The 21600-nt window shown below is 35.4% G+C and overlaps 1 protein-coding gene across 1 annotated transcript in view; it reads right to left on the bottom strand.

The window, feature by feature from the left end:
* Positions 1–21600, bottom strand: part of LOC123543080 (uncharacterized transmembrane protein DDB_G0289901-like) — a 102074-nt gene that overhangs the window by 78237 nt on the left and 2237 nt on the right. Inside the window, exons 3-15 of the mRNA XM_053532111.1 lie at positions 20162–20236; positions 18966–19199; positions 17187–17306; positions 16314–16493; positions 15842–15985; positions 14615–14769; positions 13701–13766; positions 11835–11949; positions 8574–8585; positions 7928–8095; positions 5753–6037; positions 3667–3801; positions 1733–1876 (exon numbers count right to left, since the gene is read on the bottom strand). Coding sequence (XP_053388086.1) covers positions 1733–1876; positions 3667–3801; positions 5753–6037; positions 7928–8095; positions 8574–8585; positions 11835–11949; positions 13701–13766; positions 14615–14769; positions 15842–15985; positions 16314–16493; positions 17187–17306; positions 18966–19199; positions 20162–20236 — 1833 coding nt within the window. The remainder of the gene's footprint in view (positions 1–1732; positions 1877–3666; positions 3802–5752; positions 6038–7927; positions 8096–8573; positions 8586–11834; positions 11950–13700; positions 13767–14614; positions 14770–15841; positions 15986–16313; positions 16494–17186; positions 17307–18965; positions 19200–20161; positions 20237–21600) is intronic.

The raw sequence follows: 21600 nt of genomic DNA on the forward strand, positions 1-21600 counted from the left end.
AAAATTCATTATTTATAAAAGGTTTTTTAAAATGGGGAAAATGAAAGAAAAATTTAAAACCCGTGGTTTAAAGTATTTTAAAAATTTTGGCATTTGGTCGTTTAGGTTAAAGATAAAAAATTGTTGGGTCAAAATGGGCTCGCACCATCAATATTAATACTAACAGGTTTTTTTCTGGATAAATGGGAATTTTAAAAAGCAGCGGATTTAAGGGGAAACTTTTATTTATTGTGACCAATGCCCCAAGCGCCCTTTTTTTTGATTTTTTTTGTTGTTTTAAAAGATAAAAAAATATTAAAAAATTTGTTCTTTCTAAAAAAAGTATTACCCGTGTCGTCAGTCCTTTGGGTTTTCAAGGACAATTGTTTTTGTGACCTTTAAATGTTTTGTTTGGTGTTGTTGCTGAATACATGAACAAAAAAATTCTTAAACTTAATTAATTCAATAACTTTTAAAACCTTACAGATTATCAAAATTTTGCGCCATTTAAAAATTTTTGTTTTTCAACAATAAAGCTGTTTTTATTTTCAAGGTCTTCACTCTGGTAAAACAAAACCGTTTTATCATCTCTACAAAGAAAATGGAACTTCCCCCCATAAACCCATGTTGGATAACGTATGACGTCAGACATACTTATCGTCTGCTACCTGCTAGAACTTGTAAAAACTGCCAGAATAGTAGAAAAAAGTACGATTTGCATAACCAACCAAACAGAGGACGGCATATTTCATTCCAGCTAGAGTTACAATTGCACATTTACAGACAGAACGTTGTCTTAGTATTGTGCACATATCTACTAACTTAATTTACATGTCAAACTAATACCAACTAAGTTTACATAAACACCATGGTTACTTAAAAACAGTGTATGACGAAACACTGGGAAAAAACTTATATACAGCCGGCTATTTGTTTTTTAATATCAGAAACATTTAATGAGGACTTAACGGCAGTACATTTTGCATATTTTTACCTTGACACGTGCAAAGGACGCAACCGTGACTGTCAAGTTTTATACAGGATGATTCACAAGATAAAATATTCACTGCGGGGCAGTTATTGGCATTTCCGGTACTGCTCTGTTTCCCGTTGTTAGTTGGTGGTAAAGGCGTACTTCCTGTCATGATTAATCATGAAATGAAACAGTATTCTCCATGTAAATACAGGAATGCATGCACAAAACAACTGAACAATACAACCTTTAATAAAGTTACATGGTTTAATACCGTCTGAAATGTATTCAATTTACGTGAAAATGAAACAGAAAATAAATAATTCTGTACATTTATGACAGTTTTTGAAGACATTCTGTAAAACGATTACCGGTTGTTACCAATCAGACTTAAGTACATCTCCTAATACGCTACGCATAGGATCTGAGAACGAGCTACTGATAGCCTCGCTCTGACGAGCCTTTCGCTAGCCAGTCAGAGCCAACATTTTGGAAATCTATAGTTTACCTTTATTTTTCGGTATTCACAATTCTTATGACGGTATGTGACAGATAGCTTTTATGCTAGAATTATAGCGTTAACGAATGTTCATTTCGTGAAATAACACCCAGAATCATTCTGGATTCTACAGGTGTTATATCACGAAAAAGCATGCGTTGTCCCTACACGGATGTATGGTACTTGTTGACATAACACAACATACAAATGTACGATTGCATACATACATATACTTTTTCCAACGTTGCTAATTTTAGCAAACACCTCAATATGCAAATTACCTCCAGGGCACGAGCACTGAGGACACCCCCTGACGTCTAGAGATGTACAGGTTGCCGGGCAGGTCGTGTCATAAGCAGGACAGCCATTACCGTTACCGGAAGTGCCTGTAGATCCGCTACCTGTTGTATCATTACTTGATTGCCCTAAAATAACACATGCATTTAATGAGCTGGTTCATCGTTTATAGTTGTTATCGGGGGCTTATAGGAGAACTGGTCTATCTGCTTCTGTTTCTATATAAAGATAGACCAGTTTCGCTCTAAGCCTTAGATATACACTCTACAATAAATTCAAATTACTTGCAGAATTTCTTCGGATAGCATTATGAGTAAAACAGACAGAGTGGTCACCCTTATTGTTAGATATGTAAATTAAATACAAAATTCTTTTTTAATCGGGTAGTGCTCATGGGCGAGTTGGTTTCCCATTTTCTTGGGCATTAACAAAATAAACAGCCCATTGAAACTGGCATAAGTCATGATCAAACGACAGAAATCAACTTCCGTTTCCACTGACTGAAGAAAATCCCTGGTATTTCCTGTTCTCATATTCCATTGCTCAGTAAAACTGGATCAGTTAGTACCAGGCGGTCTGGTATCAGACAAAATGGGCGATACTGTCACCTGTTGGACCGTAGATTGAGATAAAATTATTTAATCACCCGACCCCTTTTCCTCCTTTTCCCCACCGGTTTGAACCAAATCATATGCGTTTGAAGAATAGTCTCTAATTGGCCACAAACGGGCAAAACTGGCCCTATCAAAAAGCCCAATTAAAAACATATTCTGATTTTCTCATTCTGTCAAATTATACATGTAACTATTTAATACCTCTTCTTACTATTTATTTATGCAATTTGTTGCTGGTATTTCATCCAAGTCTACATTGATACTCACCATCAAATAGAGGAACTATTTTTCACGTCACCATTTAATTAAATGTGGGCAACACAGGGCAAATAACTGTGCTCTTGTGCAAGCACTGTGTTATGTTAATTAAAGCATACTAAGGCCACTCAATGTATACAGTATATTGCACTGGCACCAGAACAGAAAGAAGATGCCTCTGTACATGTTATACCTTACCCCTAGGTATTCTATAAGAGCCGTGGTCATGAACGGGAAAATATACTAACCCGTTTCAATCGTAAATTTCTCAACTTAAACGCACAGTTCGTGAATGGGTACCTAGTATATTTAACAAACGATAATTTATCTTCCATCGTCCACCAGTCACATTGTCTCAATATTCCATATTGCTGAGATTATCAACATATTATATGCTTTCGTCAACGTTACAGAAAAAAAACTTGCTTGACCTTCCCTAATGAACATCCGGTCTAGAGGTCACGGCAGTGTGCACATGTTGGGCGAAACGTAAACAAACAAAAACTGAATTTAAAAAAATCATATATTTACAATAAAACTCGAAATGACGAATGAAATTCATCTTGTATATGATCTTTAATTTGAAATCGTACATTGGTCTGCATCTGTTATGTTTATTTTATTCATTTTGCACATTTATGCTGCATTTTCACATTTTAGCGAACACGTGTAGTAAAATGACGATTGACATACATCTTCACATTAGCTAATCAGAATGGTTTTGTAATCTAGAACGGAACTTCACCAGGGAAGTTCAAGCAAGTTTTTTAAGTAACGTTGAAATAACTATAAACTACGCGTTGTTTTTCTAAGATAAGATGTATTGAAGAAATATGACCAGTACATAATGGAAGATAAATTACCACTTGTTTGATATCCATAGTACACATTCACCGAACAGCGTGTTTTAGGTATGAAATGCGCGATTGAAACGGATTAGTATAGTTTCCCCTTCATGACCATGGTTCTTATAGAATACCTAGGGGTAGGGTATAACATGTACAGAGGCTTTTTCTTTCTGGTCTGGCGCCAGTGGTATATTGTACCTGAACATGTGCATGTTAAACATCCCATGGCGTCGATATGTGTACAGTCAGCAGCGCATTTTGTGTCAAATGATGGACATCTATTTCCGTTTCCGGTTGAACCGGAAGTCATTCCATTTGTACTGTTTTGGGCGGCTGTAATTTAAAATGCTTTTCAATTTGTGTATTCTATGAGCATATGTAACCCGAAAAAGTAATTAAAGAATTCTGTATAAAATTTATTGTTTGAAATCCATCTATATGTTAAACTGTCTAAATAGCCTAGGGTATTTCCGGAATTCAGTCTTTCAGTGTCACTTTTAATCAAGTTATACACTCCTAATGACTAACCTGAATTAGTAAGACCCGTAGTGAAAATCGGCATTTTCTGTTCTTTTACGTATTTTTGTATGAAATTCCGGCATTCTTCGAGCTATGACGTAATCTCACGGAAAATGCCGACTGTCGTGACGGGTCCACTCTACCTCAAAGATAATACCGTGCTTTTTTTTTTACATACAACGGGGTTATTATAACAATAGCTTGATCTAGAATGGTGCATTTGGCTCGAATGGATTTTGCAAGCTCTGTTCACACGGGGTGTGCAAGCGCCGAGTGTGATGCGACTAAGCATAATCCACGAGAGCTGAATTCAAATCCCAGAATAAGCAACTGTTATGATGACCCTTTTAATATACACATCCCATTTTTTATGCATTGATTTGTTATCGATCGAAATCTTCAATGTTTATCGCTTTTAAAATACAATTAAGTGTACTTTCTGTGTGTAATATTTATAGAACTGTGTCAGGTCATGCATATAAAATGATACAAAAGGTACAATACAGATTTTTTTCTGCCTGTTCGTATTTACTTGTGAAATACAAGCCGTATTTTTGACAGTATCTATAAAGGTATATAAAGAATATAAAACGCGTGCACGTACGCTTTATATTTCATAATCAATGTCAATCGGTGAAGCTGTCTTGTATAGATTCTCATACCTCAATGCAACCATATTTGCATAATTTATGCACACTTATGTTAATATTGCAATAAATTATGTTCCTTGGCTGCTTTTGATTCCACATGTGGCGTCTAAAATGTAATGCAAACTTCCATTTTTTCACCTATTTTCCGTATAACCTGCCTTTCATAACTAATGCTATAATATTATCTGAGTGATATCATTGAATATGCTGCATGATTTGACGCCATATACCAGTTCAAATTATTTAATTGAAATAGCCTTCGCAAACATAGATGTCAGTTATAAACATACGTGAAATAAATTATTCAGTGTTAAATAATTTCTTACAAATACGGCGCATAACAACAGAGCCAAATTTAGCAGCATCAATATCGGACTTGAAATATTATTGATTGTTAAATTTTGTTAATCCGTTAGAACTTAGAAGGGAGGTAATCGGAAACCACTGTAAGCGAGTATGATACCGTACTTGTGTCGCTTATCAAAGGTATCTTAATAAAGCTGAACGTGCACCTGATTTATGGAATGATCATCAATAGTCCAACTGGGCTCTCGATCTTAAGGTAGTGGTCCAGCAATGACATTCAGCATGCCGTAATCTCCGAAGCAACTTCGGCATTCTCCGTTCTTTTACGGAAAGTCACCTTGCGTTTGGGCTATATTAACGTCTGACGTAAGCCGAATTGTGAATAGAGAATACGAAATTAAGCGTAAATTGCCGAGCATCACTACAAGACATTTGCTTTAAACTTAAAATTTTCAGATGTCAAAATATTTGTCGAAATTAACTGCACGTATGAAGACCAATCAGTGTATATATCAGTTCCATAAATTGACAGCTAGCATTTATAATAAGTAGAAAATGTACGAAATGTGACATGCATGGAAAATAATAGAAACACACATACAAACATCCTATTTTTACATCTGGCTTCCTATAAAAAACGGAGTATGCCGAAATTAAAAACGGAAAATACGAAATTTGCCGAATAATTTTACGGATCTGCTACCTTAAAACAATACATATTGCGATGAAATTTCTAAAGATAAATTAAGTGATAATGATATCCCGAAGAAAAGGTAAACAAAAATATTTACAGCACGTGCATGACAAACATCCTTGTGCGTCTATTTCGGTACACCCTGGTGGACAGTTTACGTCATAGGGGGAGCAAAAGTTTGTATTTCCGGTGCCTGTTTGCCCCTGTGTCCCGGAGCTTGTACCAGTAACCGCAATACTTGGTGCAAATGTTGTAAATTCTCCACCACTACTTCCGGTACCTGTCTGTCCTCCCTTTGTTCCACTTCCTGTAGCGCTACCAGGGGCAAATGTGGTTCCGTCACCACCACCAGGAATAACTGAGGATTTTGTTGTAGAACCAACACTGGACGGGGTTGTTACTAGAAAAAGCATTAAATGTTGTTGTATATAACTTTCTAGATAAGTTTTATAAACAAGAGGGCCATGATGGCCCTATATCGCTCACCTGTTATTATTGCACTTGAGGACAAGAAGGTCCTCGGAAAAACTATCTAAGTCCAAAGGACAGGAACAACAAAGGGAAGAAATTTAACCAAAAAGAAAAAAAAATTCTTAAAAGATACAGATATGTCAAAATACACCTAAAAATTGGAGGTACCATCCATGTTATACCACAGAAAAGTGGTCTCGGTTTTCCCCTACGGCCAATAATAAAAAAGTTACTAAAAATAAGCTATTTATAGTAACGTAAAAGGGAAGTAATTAAAAAAAAATTATTGTAAGTGAACAAAAGAAAGATCTGCCAAGTAAATCTGTTGACATAAATGAAATTTCAGATCAGTATCTTCATTAGTTATGGAGATATACCCATTTTAATTTGAAATAAAGGGAGGTAATTTGACATAAAATCAGTCCATAGTTATCTACCATGATTGGCTCAGTCCAACTAATGACAATAATGAAATTTCAAGTAAGTCCTATAAGTACTTACTGATATAAATCCATTTTGATTACAATCAGGGGAGGTAATCAGATATAAAATAACTCTGGAACCTACGATTGGATCTGATTTATCATGGAATCCAAGATTTATTGTTGTTGAAGATATTTTGGAAGTTTGTATCAAATAAAACCATAAATGAAGTCTCTATATGGCTGCAAAAGCCAAAATAGCCAATTTTGGACCTTTAGGGGGCCATAACTCTGGAACCCATGATGGAATCTGGCCAGTTCAAAAAAGGAAACAAGATCTTATGATGATACAAGTTCTGAGCAAGTTTGGTTAAAATCAAATCATAAATGAAGCTGCTATTGTGCAGACAAGGTCAAAACAGCTAATTTTGGCCCTTTCAGGGGCCATAACTCTGAAACCCATTAAGGGATCTGGCCAGTTCAAGAAAGGAACCAAGATCTTATAGTGATACATGTTGTGTGCAAGTTTGGTTAAAATCAAATTATAAATGAAGCTGCTATTGTGCAGACAAGGTCAAAATAGCTAATTCTGGCCCTTTCAGGGGCCATAACTCTGGAACCCATAAAGGAATCTGGCCAGTTCAAGAAAGGAACCAAGATCTTATGGTGATACAAGTTGTGTGCCAGTTTGGTAAAAATCAAATCATAAATAAAGCTGCTATTGTGCAGACAAGGTCAAAATAGCTAATTTTGGCCCTTTCAGGGGCCATAACTCTGGAACCCAAAATGGGATCTGGCCAGTTCAAGAAAGGAACCGAGATCTTATGGTAATACAAGTTGTGTGCAAGTTTGGTTAAAATAAAATCATAAATGAAACCACTATCGTGCAGACAAGAAATTGTTGACGGACGGACGCACGCACGCACGGACGGACGGACTGACGACGGACGACGGACGAAGGGTGATCACAAAAGCTCACCTTGTCACTATGTGACAGGTGAGCTAAAAAGAATGAAGTCCATGTTTTCTCTAGCGCATGAAGAAGTATGTTCTAAAACAGAAAAATGTTTGGTTGGGGATGGAGGGTGGATGAATGCAGGTTTCTGTTTTTAAGCGTAAGAATCAACCTTTCTCAAGAGCAAAAATTATGCGTGGATCTGATCCATCTTAATCAGGCGTTATTTGCTTATCTATTGACGAAATTGACGAATTAATATTTGACCTTATGTGTTTTGATACTACTTGTAAAATGGCTTTGTGTAGTTCAGACCATGTTTATATTAGCTTTCGAAAAGTCTCTAAAGACAATCATTATTAAGAAATGTATTTCTCCTTATTCTCTGTCTGGCATTAGATTACAGATCTATATCTCAAGGCAAAGAATCAATTCTGCCTACCCTCAGTACCGCAGTCACACGAAAGACAACCGTTTCCATCCAAACCAATACATGTCGGATTACAATGAGCACCGTCGAACGCTGGACAAGTGATTGCGCCGCCATTTCCGCTTCCGCTTGATGTTCCAGACGAACTTCCTGTTCCATTTGTATTACTACTTCCGCTTGCTGTGATGGATTAGAAAAACACTTTTGAAAACTAATTAATAACTTATCTTTTGCCAATCATTTTAAGTACAAAAAAAATCAGGAATAATAAGAAAAAAGAATCATAGAAATTTTCCCTATCCGTTTCATTTTAATGTGTTTAGTTATATATGCTCAACGAAGACTAAATTACTAAAATAAGTAGTCCTCAGCAAAAATTTGTTCTCATATATGTTTCAAAGTTTCTTGTATCATATAAAAAAATAACTAAAATGATAAAATAATATTGTAATCACAGTGCATTTCTTTAAAAATTATGACTTTACTTTGAATACGTATGTAAAAAACAAAACAAAAACAAAAAACAAACAAACAGACAGACTTGGGCAAGTGCATGTTAGACATCCGTTTTTGTCAACAGCTGCGCAACCTCCAGGACAGTTTGTGTCGAAGGGGAGACAACCGTTAGCGTTCCCATTGGAATTGACGCCTTGATTACCTCCCGTGTTATCTGAAATACGAAGACAAATTAATGTGAAAATTTGATAATCCGCAGCTATATATTTACGTCCAAGACGTGCCGACTGGCCTAATAAAGGTACGTTATCGTTCGTATATTGCCCGGTATCATGAATTCAGTTTCAAGTAATAAAATGAATGAAACACTCTACATTTGATTAATTTTGCTCTAATATAGACAATTATCAAGTCACAAATCATCAGAATATATATATATATAATATAGGTGTTATACCGAAAAAATATGCGACATGAATAAATTGACCTTTAAATGAAATTAATTTGTGCAGTAATGTAGCGCGGTAAAGTGCAGGCAATAACTTATTTCATTTGATGCATGAAGGCTAATAAGTAATAGAAAGAGCATTGAAACTCGAGGGTAAACGATTTGTACGAGGGGGCATAGCCCCCGAGTATAAATCGTTTAACCGAGAGTTTTAATGTTCTTTCTGTTTTGTATCATAGCCATCCATATATGGTAGTTGTAGGCGTTCCACATTGCCATATACAGCAGTTTAGTGAGTACTTAAAATCCTTGCTTTACAAATGTGTAAAGCCCAGGTAAAATAAACCAGTGCTAGAGGAGCAGAAAATCAATAAGTCTACTGTTCCAGACAAGCTGGCATACTTTTCTTTCCAACAGTGCGGTAAGAAGCGTGTGGGTATTAAATACCTGCACACTTTTAGTTACCGCACCCTGTACTCAGAGTATACGAATTACCTGCACCAAATATGTTAAGAAAAAACACCGAGCTATGATACAATAGATTTAATTATCGCATAGTGCGGCAATTTTCCTTTGATCTTTGCAGCATGTTATACATAGTAACACACATTATTACTACAAAACTGTGCTGATATCTTACAAAACTGTTGCGATATATATCAACACGGAAATCTCTATGGAGTTTCATAAGAAAAAAAAGTGTTCCGATATATATCAGCACAGTAAAACTGTTCCGATATATATCGGAACACTTTTTCTCTATTGAGGTCCTATCAAGGGAGTATAATTTTTTCCTTTCAAAGAAAAGATGATTTTAGCTCCAATTTACAGTTCACAGAGAAAGAATTGTCACAAACACCTACATTTATAAAGTAAAAGAATAAATAAACTACAATATTTCAAAAACTTGATAGTTATTGCCAAATTCAGAAATACATGAAATATATGAAATTCTGAGATTTCTCAAATGTTTCTTTTTCTTTGATTTTTTTTACAAACAAAACAACAAGTTTTACAATATGTCTGGCCAATGAAATGCAAAGATTTACAACCAATGCAGAAATTTGTTGGGTACTTTTATCTGGGGAACACATTTTCTAAAACAGAAGTTTTAGTGTTTCAGTCAGCGAGGCGCAGAAAGGGAATCAAAATAGTAAAAATAATAATAAACAAATTTAAATGAAAATAATATATAAATCTAATGATAAACTATGCGATAAAACAGTTATAATATGTAGTGCTCGTGTGTTACCAGGATATATCAGATCTAGGGGTACATCTCGTTATTTTTCTCTTCACATATCTGTCTCGGCCTACGGGCCTCGACGATATGTGCAGAGAAAAATACCCTCGATGTACCCCTAGCTCTGATATATCCTGGTAACACACTCTCACACATACTATAACTATTACTTACTTTACTTGTAAACACGTACTGATGGTATTGACATGCTTCAGTTTTGGACATAAAGTTGTATGTTACGATTATGTAGAAAGTAATTATAACATATCGTTGTTTTTTCGATCTCTGGTGTAACATGTAAATGTTTTGGACCCCCCATTATTTAGGTTTATATGCACATTAAGTATTCAGGTCAATTAATATGCATTATTTGGTGGGAATATACTCTGTCATTATTTCTGCATATTAAGTAGTTTTTGAGTTGTCTCCCTTACATCTTTGGTTTATTTTAGTGTGGTTGGTTCAATTCGTTTTTTGTACCGCATTTTGTACAACATTAGCACAATATTTTGTACACTCTTGATTTGTGACTGGTTCATTATTTCACTTTGTTTTATCCGCATGCATATTAGGTCACAATAGCCTAAATAGTTTTCCCTATATATTCTTTATAAAACTGACCTTTTTCAAAGAGCTACCAAACATAGCTAGACCCATTTTAGAGAACAAATCCTTGCCTCATTTTAAAGAGTTATGAAAAAACTGATACAAAATGAAGAGGAAAGTAGTGGTCATGTATCTTCTAAGAGAGATTTCTCTGGTCACATTTACTTACTGTAAACTGACATCAAAATCACACTGCTGTGACCTGGAAGTACTACTCATACTAAAATTGAGCTTGACTTCACCAAATACAACCTGCTCTCTCATTTTTCCTAGCAAAATGTCAACAATACATCCACAATGAAATTTAAACAGAAATAAGCCTCAATTTAGACCTCTGTTGCCATGCCAAGTGAAAAATTAGTGTTCAAATACCTGGCAGCCATTACACGACTAGACCAGATGGCTCCCACGCTGGTTCCTTTAGTTTAGTTAGGCCTATTATTATTATATGCCACGGATTTTAAACAAATCTAAATCTAAAATGTAATGGCTTTATTTCACTCCCGCGACGTCACACATGTGATAGTTTTTCTTTAATTGCATTATTCGCATCTAAATGGTAATATTGGCGTACATAATTATTCAAATAAAAAACTGAAGTGATTTTCAAAAGTATCTACTCAAATAGGCTGATGGTTCTAACTGGGTTCTAAGTGATAAAACTGCCTCACCTGTGCAGGTACAAACCAAACATCCGTGCAGGTCAAAACTTACACAACCAGAGTTGCACGAGCCGTCAAATGCAGGGCAGTTAATCCCTTGGCCTGCCAAACATTAAAATAAAGATGTATTATCTGTATTGTCAAACATGTCCTTTAAAATCTCTGTTTAGCACCCAACTGTATTCAGATGCTTGTTTACTTCCCTTATTTCAGGGCTGCTTAATATTAAAAGAACCTTTTAAACAATGAAAAAAGTATATTTCATAAAGTGGAAAATTATTTCAAACGAAGGCCACCCGTATCACAATGTTTTACGAGCATTAAGAACCGATATAATTTGCCTAAATAGATATTTCAAAAAATATATTGTTATATAATTGGTTACGTAACTGTTGTTTATCAACAGAATGATCTGAAATATTTCAGGAATTTGAATTACGAGAATTCACAAAATAACAAGATATGCAATGTGTTCCAATGGACATTATTTTCTTGCATGCTTACCACTTCCGCCCGATCCACTAGAAGAAGATGTTGACGTTGTCACCGGAATATTTGCTGTGGTGGTTACTAAGCTGTTTCCGGTTTGTTGTTTCTTATAATTTTCTGTAACAAATAACTTAAATATAAAATGGTAAAACAATTAAGTAGTTACACAGTATCGGCGTTTTAAATTGATTTTATTAATTTTAAGAATTAATATATTGAAACGGTGATTTTAACGTTGAAAGAAAATCGTCGTACGAAGGAATTCCGAGGACGCAAACCGAGCGATATTAATGATATATCTATACTGATTGACGCCCCTTTCGGGTATAACTAGCAGGTGCGTGTCTGTGCCAGAATACAAGTTAAAGAATGACTGTAAGACGTTCAGGGAAGATAGTGCAAGATAAAAATGTATTAACAAGAATAAAAACAGGATTTAAAAAAGACAGGGTGTGGTCATTTAGTAGTAGTACGATGCGTTAACAGCCTGTCTAAAATATTCAGGATCAGGGGTGGCAATAGATTCCATATGGTAATGATGTATTGAAAGAAGAACTTGAAATCATTAATGTTTGTATGGATCTGCCTGGTGTAATGGTCATGCATATGAAGAGTTCGTATAAATGGCTGTACGACATACGGATGGATTGGAATAGCTACATAACCAGGAACGACTTAGTAGAACATGAAATGTCTAGCAATTATCCGTCTGTCCTAGAGTGTCTGCCAACTGAGATCATTTAACATGTTTGTTACACTATCATAGTTTTAGTTTGAAAGTGACCCTTTACCTACCCGGCTGTTATTATTTGTACCATTTCTATATTGTGTATGTTCCTCTGTGTGTGTGATGACCATACCATAGAGACATACTCTAATTATGGTCTAACTAGAGTTTTATAGGAGGTTTCTTTAATATTTTGGTGTTCAGAACATCTATCACTGGTCTAATTCAGAACAAATAACTGTTTGATATTTATTATCTTTATCCTTACATGGAATCAATGGTTACTATTAAATCTTACCGATTCATTCAATTTGATGGTTTTAATTTGTGAATCCTTAATAAATTTCTAGTCCGGGCTAAAATTAATGTGGCACCTTTAAGGAAATTTATCATCTTCAAAACATTTCGGACATACTATAAATAGTAACATGTTTTTACTCACCGTTACAGTCGCCATTGCACAAGATACATCCGTAACTGTCTGACTGTAAACAGGCTGTGTTACAATTGGCAATCAATGGTGGACATTCAACATGGCTTCCTGATGATCAAAAGTAAGCAATATATTTGATCCGTTCGAAAAATATCAAAACTATATATTAAATTAGCAAAAGCCGACATCATTTACTTTTACGGGTAATTTACTCCCCTCCCCCGTCCCCCCTCCTCCCACACACACACACCTAACCTCTCCGCTCTCCTCCTTCCTCCCAAGCCGTGGTGGACGCGAAATATCAAATGCTACATTTTTTGTATCAAGAACCACAAATGTTTATAGACACGCAAGATATGTAAACAAAATTAAGCCTAATTATTCAACTTGGATTCCTGTTCATCAATTGTTTATAACAAATAGATGCGCGACGCGAAAGTTATGAATATCTATATGCATGTGAGAAAATAATATGTGATGCCAATACCCCTGATAAAGCGGGAGACGACGAAAGTCAAGATTGACTGGATATTGGGAGTTTTAAAAAAGAAATGTTAAACAAAACTTAATCGATCAACACGATTTTATATTATTGAAAGAACACAAAAACATATCTTCTAGTGTACAAAATATATCACAATATAAGGTTGATTAGAATGACAATACATGTATCTGATGTAACAGTTATAAAATAATCTAAAAGGAACACAACGAAACGTACCTCCGGATGTTGAAGATTGTGTGGTGGTTGCTGAGTTTCCGGAAGTGACATACTGCGTGTAGGAAGCTGAAGTACAGAGAAACGATCTTGAATTGATGCTCGGCTACTCCCTCCGAAGACAAAATAAGTGAAGAGAAAAACAACTTGGTGACAGTGATTTATATTTTTAAAAATCCGATACAAAATAGGATAAACAGTACATTTTAGGCGGAATCGAAGAATAAATAATCACTTATTTTTTTTTTTGGAAAATGATCGATCAAAAGTATTTGAAAGGTATTTGAAATTGATAACATCTCTTTGCGCTAATATTAAGCAAATTAACGCACAATCAATTTTAACTGACTTACGAATGCTTGAGCATGCGCACACGGGACATCCGTTGTCGCTTGTCGTCGTGCACTCAGCAGGACAGTTTGGCTGAAATGCAGGGCAGCCATTGTTATTGTTCAGTGGCCCCTGAAATGATGAGGTAGACCCCGTCGCTGTGGAACCTGCAAAATTGATTGTCAGTGTTTCTGTTGTAGCAGAAGTAACAGTCAAACCTGCGCTAAGCAGCCAACCAAGCGAGCGTAGCAATTTGCATGCTTAAGACAGGTGGCTGAATAAGAACAAAGTATCAGGTTTGTGAGTTAGTATACAGCCTGTTTAAGACAAGTGTCTGCTTAACACATGTGGCCCTAATGCAGGTCCATCTCTATAAGAAATGGAACTAAACAGGCTAACTGATGCCATAATATATATGTTTAAATTGATATATTGCAACTATAAATTGTTTGTGATCATATGAAATTTTTACTGTTCTTTGCCGGAGTTAGATGAAAATATCTTGAAATATGTAAGACCCATAGTGAATTAAATTTTGTTAGTACAGCGGTCTACAAACCGGAACCGGAAGTTGTACATGTACAAACAGGACATCCCAGGGAGGTGAGGTCTACACAGTCCGTTCTACAGTTGGTAGGAAACGCCGGACAGCCATTGTTGTTGGATGATGCATGCGCAGCAGTTTGTTTCCCTGACGTTGCAGGAGATGTATTGTTTCTTGATGCACTTGGTGAACCGGGCACTAGAACATGAAATATAACTCTACAGTGTTTTCTTTTTTATGTGAAAAAGGAGGGATCAAGTTGTATTGTAAATTCTAACATATAAAAACTTTTAAAAAAAATCTTGGTAAACTGGTGGATATGAAACTAAGCAAAACGGGTAGACGGGAACTAGCTTTTAAAAACGTAATTTCGAATTCGGGACTGTCAAAATGTAACTATGTTATTAACATGTGTATAATGTGTAGTAATATTATTATTCGATAAAATACAGATATATAATTGTACTCTTTGTACTTTCGACAAAAAATATGAAACAAAATCGAACACAAGGTAAAACTTACCGGAAGTACAGCTGCAAAGTGGACACCCGTGATTGTCCAGCGAAACGCAATCAGAACGACAGTTGACCGGAAATGAAGGACATCCATTGTTATTACCCACAACTGCAGCTGTTGAATCTTTAAAGTATTTTAACAAAGAGTCAAAAGTTTAAAGTAAAATGGCTTCAAATAAAACGTTAAAGGCACTGACCTGCAGATTTTGACTAAAATGATTTCTTTGAAATTGAAGTTTGGTTCATATTATGAGCATAATAAATATGAGTTTTTGTTTCTTCACTATCTTAAAAATGCCAGATCAAGAATAAAAAGATGTCCGCTTCGGGAATCTAAATCGGGCCGCCGCGACAATAAGAATTTTTTCCAACATAACATTAATTCCCTGATACCTATTTTTTGTTGTTGTTGTCGTACGATCTTAAGACAAACGGACAAAAAAAAATGAACTGAAGGAAAAGTTATCTAATGAGGGCAATTTCCGTGCGATTACGTAATTCCCGACTGCTACTTCGACACCCTTCGGACATGTCAGAAAATTGCTTTTGCATAACCACCGAGGAATGCCGAAATCGTATACGAAAAATACGTAATCAAACGAAAAATTCCGATTGTCAATACAGGTCCACAACCTTAATTTCTAGAGACACAAAATATTCAGTTAGTAATATTTTCAGTAAACTTTAAAAGGAATATTGTAGCTGATTTAACTTTTACACCGTTAGCATTCCAACTGGCATTCAAAGAACATTACCCGTATGGTGACATCTGCATACAGGACAACCGTTCGTGTCCAGGTCTACACAGTCTGCTGTGCAGCCAGTGGTAAAAGGTGGACAACCGTTTAAATTCGAACCAGCACTCAATGACGTCATAGATGAGGAACTGCTGGTACCACCTGCGTAAAATGATAAGTATAAAATGCCACATTTATAGGCGTAACTTCATTTTATTCTTTTAAATGGCAGCACTGATTGCCCAGTTTCCAAGTTAAGAAATAATCTCCGAGTTTAAACAACATTCTTGCAAACTTAAGTCTAGTAAAAAGTGAAGGAAACAAAAACTGGTAGACATTTTCTTGCGTTTTCAGATTTTTACATTTTTTTCTTTGTGAATTTTTATAATATCTGAAAGAAAAAAAGAAAAATCGTTTGATCTCTTAACTTGAAAAATAAAAACTTCCACATCAAGTTAACAAAAGCATTACGTAAAACGACTTTATTTACCGGAAGCGCATGCGCAGACTGGACATCCGTTAGTGTCTAGGGATACACATGAGGCATCACAGTTGTTTGAAAACACAGGACAGCCATTATTATTCTGTGACGCCTGCGCACTTGTTCCAGACGTGCCACTGCTTCCGGTGCCCGCACCGTTTGCTGTTATTGAAAATGGCGACTGAACATCTGTGAATGGAACATTATGATAACGATAGCATTTCGAGAACGGAATTTACATCATTTCACCACATATCAAAAGTAAACCTTGATTTGATTTCTGTCATATACTAGTAAATAAAAAGGAAATCTTCTATAACTTTCTGTCTTTTAGCGTCTTTTTGTAAATATCTTTCATGTTTTTTTTAATGTTTTATACTAACATTTATGTATTAACCGACCATGTAAGAACTACAGATATGTTAAGTTCTATATGCAATGCAACGGTTCATAAGCTTTGCAAAACATGAAAAAATAGGTCTGAGAAACGCGGTACTTATATTCGTCCTGTTGGCCTTAATATTGCTTTATATCTTTTCATTTAGAAAGAAACTGTTTACCAATGAATGCTATCAAGCAAATTTCTATTCTTTAAAATAGCAAAACTGCATTTTCTTACACATTGTACATGAATTTATTTTTACTCAAGAGCTAGTTCTGGTGGCATTTTCGATCATTTGACGTTTGACACTGTCCCGGGGAACCAGGGAACCATGCTATGGTTTGACAGACTTTAGGTGTGTGATGATCACCTGGCTCGGACCGATTCGAAAGTAGAAAAAAACGTATTGTAGTTAAAACTTACAGTTATTAAGTAAAAGTCGAACTGGAACTAAAAGAAGGATTTGACTCAATATAAAGTTTTATCTATTGAAAATATACTAGTCATTGATGTGGAGTTATTTGCAGCGGTCGTGATTGGCCGTTCTGACCCATGTCCTGATTGGCTGGTTTTCCCGCTTGACGTCAGCGTGGCGCCACCGGTCAGTGGCATTGAAGACCCTAGAATAGATTAAGTTGTTTTTATGAACCAATATTTTTTTTCTTAAATGTGATGATGTACTCTGCGATGTGAAGCAGTAGGATTCTATAAGTTAGAATACAGTACATATCTCAGGTTATTTCTCTGTCTGACTAACTGGTCGGTTTTTTAGGTTGTTTTAAGTTGGTTTGGTAAAATGCTGCCACATGAACATAATTTAGGATAAGTAAATTAGTTTATCATCTCACTACCCCTTTATTTTGTTTAAATCTTCCTGCCGTGTAAATATTGCCTTTATACGTCACCAAGTTTTTACACGACAGGTGCTGACGCACTACTTTTTAGTACAAGTAGAATGGACATTGTAAACTGCATCAACAACTCAAAAGATGTGATGATCTTTCAAACAATTCATCATCCCCCCTACTCTAATTATGATATACCGTAAAGAAAAATATATTATATTCTATTTCACAGCGGTACGGAACGGTACAAAGACTGTTTTAAGCCCGAATCTGTCAACCTTGACTTTGTCAAAGTTTGTGTATTTAAGGACACCAGAAAGCAAGAGTAAAAAAGATAATAAAACATTTAAAAAATCTGAACGGTAGAGTGAGTGAGTTGGGTTTTACGGCGAATCGACACAAAACGGTCATATATCTGTAGAAGTTAAGAAATTAAGATAAAGTATCTAATTCAAAACTGGGCACATTGCCTTTTGATCAAAAAACAAGTAAAAAAAATGACTGCTTCTCGAACGAGAAACAAGTTACTACATTTTAATTAGTAACAAGTTTCCCGTTCGGGAAATAGGGAAAAACCATCAGTTGATTTCCCGAACGGGAGGTTTCTCCCACTGATTGTAGGTAAAAAGTGACCTTACACAGTCGTCTGCCTATGAAGGACAGCAGCTGTTTGCATACCCCCAGGGACAGCATGGATGATATACCTCGTTAAAATTGCTAAACTGATTTTCTTAAAAAACTCTGTTCCATTTTATTTCACCCTGTTAGGGGTAAAAGTTTCATTCCTCTTCCGAAGAGGATTTTGTGTCCTTTTGCGGTGTCGTCATTTACAGCTCGAAAGATATAATTTATAAACCCCAAGCTAACAATACGAAGAGGGTTTCAACAAACTAAAGAAAAAGTTCGAAGTTAACAAAAGTTAACAAATATATATTAAATTCAAAAAATGGATAAGTCAAATATATAATATATCTATCTTTGAAAATGAAGTTATATAATATTACACAAAAATATTACCTCCCTTTATTGATTTCATAAATAATTAGAAGGATTTTTTTCCGAATCAGTAAAATTTTAATAACTCAGTAAAATGTGAATTAATTATATTTGTACAAAAAAAACGGCATTTGTTTGGCTCCCAACAGGTTTTATTGGTTGCAAGAAAATTTATAGGAATGTTTATCCAGTCTGAGCATTTTCGGAGACGGACTGGATAAATTTCAGAAAGACAGTATCTTTATTCAGATCTTAGGATTATAGTTGAAGTAACTTTTCTGTCGACTTATCTTCTCTCAGAGGACAAATATGAGACTATTTTCATTTAATAATTTTACGGATTTTTATTCTAAGCTCTAAAAACACAAAATGCACCAATTTTGAAAGTATTATATGCCGCGTGGTTTTCATTTAGCACGGAAAACAAATCTGAATTACCTCCATTTGTACACGTGCACACTATACACCCATTGCTCCCAATTGTTAAACAGTCAAAATTACAGTTGTCTGGAAGTTTCGGACAACCCGCCATATTGTTTGAAGATGAAGCGGAAGTTTGGCTTCCGCCATTTTGTTCAATGCCTGTTGTGTCATCTTTTGAGGAAGTTTGACTTCCGCTGCTGTTGGCGGATGAACTTGTTGCGGAAGATGAATCTGTGTTATTTGCACCTACTGAAAAAATAGTTCAAATGTTGTATTTTTGCATTAGATCAAAGTGATATTTATAGGTAATAAAGATATATTCTTATCCGTTAGAAGCATTCCTATCTCTATAACGTGACATCATGCATGTGAGTTAAGCCAGTGACTGATCTAATAGAACAATAAATGATAACCTGAAAGTAAAAATCTTCTCTTGCTTAAACCTTAGGCCTAAAAAAGGAGTGCATTTTTCTAAAGTGACGTCGACACAATGTTTCTTTTTGAAAAAAAAAACACGTACTGAAATGATTTTGATCACGAGTTTGCATGTATTAAGGTACTATACCAGTTATGAAATTCAATTTCAGTGCAACTTCGTATCCTAGTATAATATGAATTAAGGCACCGCCTAGCATGGGGATTTATCTTTTATATATCCATTTACAACGAAATATTCAACACTCAAAAGAAAGAGAAACTTCGCTCTAAGAGTAAAGTTTACATCTAGTGTCATCATATCTCTTACAGCGAATATCATACTTTGCAAAATTTACGGGAAGCCGTGACGGTGACATTCACCGCGTTCTCGCACTGACTTTAGGATTTTTTTTATTTGTTTGCACTCCACACAGAAACTTGACGGCCTTTACACTTCCTTACTGTTTTAAAAGTGTTTTTCAGTTGCATGTACAGTTTTCATTACGAAAAAGAAGTAAAAGAATCATGTTGGCGCGGCTTACGAATTTCTATGACTGATTCGGGGTGCTCGGATGTTCATGCAGACAACCAGTCTGCGACGTGTACATAAACCGGAACCAAAAACATCGAAAAAATTGCCTCAGTATATGCAAACAACAAAAACGAATAACTACATACGGATGTTACCGTCTCGGAGATTTTCATCCCCTATTAGTTCGGCATTTTTCGGTCATGAAAATAGCTCATGCCAGCAATGCTTTCGAAGACTCCCGGAAAATGCCGAAACCACTTACATTGAACACTTAATGAACGGAAATTGCCGAGGACCGGATATGGAATAAAATGTACGGTGATCGTGTTTTTGCCTTCTGTAAGATAAGCAATGATCTGTGACTATGGCATACAATTTATTTTAATGCAAGTAATGATATAATAGATTTACGTGTGAATAATTGCAATGTACGGTATCTGATCGTATTTGCATAGCACTGCGTCCGTGGTTTAAACACAATAATTTTATGTGTTAACTTAAGAAATGTTTCTTGCTGTTATGTACGATTATGTATTATCACGCTGGTCATAGCTTTATCAGTTCAGGTGGTTCCATACCGATCGTTGTTTGAGTGGTGAATGTTACGCGAACAAAATGACACATTTCCGGTTACTGAAGATAGCATGGGGAAGCATTAATTCTTCATTTCAGATAAATATTTTTTATGTCTTTGTAAAGAGAAAAGAATGACGAACACTTCAATAGGATAAAAATATTGTGCGTTCATTCTAAGGAAAACAATATTGGTTAAAAAAAATCCTTCTTTGTTTATGTTGGGAAATATCAACCAAATAAAAAATTGATATCGCCCAGCCAGGTGTTTTCAAGGGGGACAATTTTACCAACAAGACAGCAATTTTTTCCTAATTGTTGATCATGTATGATTTAAAGAGTTGTCTATCTTGTACATACCGAGTCAAATGGGAACGATGGAAGTACCTGGTGTGCAAATGATTCTGTTTCTTGTTCTTTGAATATGAATTGTTTCAACAGTTTCTTGATCCCGATAAGCTCTGTATATAAAACGATATTCTCAAAAACAGACAAAAATCTTCTTCTTCCGTCGGACTGTACGTGTAAGTGTTAAAGGAAATGGCGCGGGTCTCAGCTAAATTAACACGTGCACGTCAGACTCATTTGCGCTTCAGGTGCACCCATCGTTTACATCTAGCTCGGTACGTAACGGCTACAAATTGCCTAAATTCATACTCAAAAGACCGGAACTATTCATTTCATCCATTCATTCTGCGTTCAGTCCAGCACTTAAGCTACGTTGGAACCACCTCATTTGATATAGCTATGGCCAGTGTGGTTTTTGTTTGAATGGTGAACTGAATAATTATCTGAATAGGGATGAATGCTCTCATGCTTTTGAATGGGATACGAACGTTATTTCCACGATAGAATATTTATATGATGACAGTTTTATTTTAAATGGATATTCTTTTGAATGAATAGACAATATATTCTATTTTTGTTTGCTTATGATTTTCTGCTGACAGGGTCTATATATACGAAACAAATCATTTTTGAAAACGTGACTTTTTTTCAAGGTAAATATAAGCTAGTTTATTATTTATAATCGATATGAACATAAATATCTTTTGGGAATAGGTATTATAGGAAATGTCGTATCGCGGTATATATGAATCATGTATCATAAAATAATATTTTGAAAAG

Source organism: Mercenaria mercenaria, chromosome 19, assembly GCF_021730395.1.
Source record: "Mercenaria mercenaria strain notata chromosome 19, MADL_Memer_1, whole genome shotgun sequence".
In the NCBI taxonomy this organism is placed as follows: Eukaryota; Metazoa; Mollusca; class Bivalvia; order Venerida; family Veneridae; genus Mercenaria; species Mercenaria mercenaria.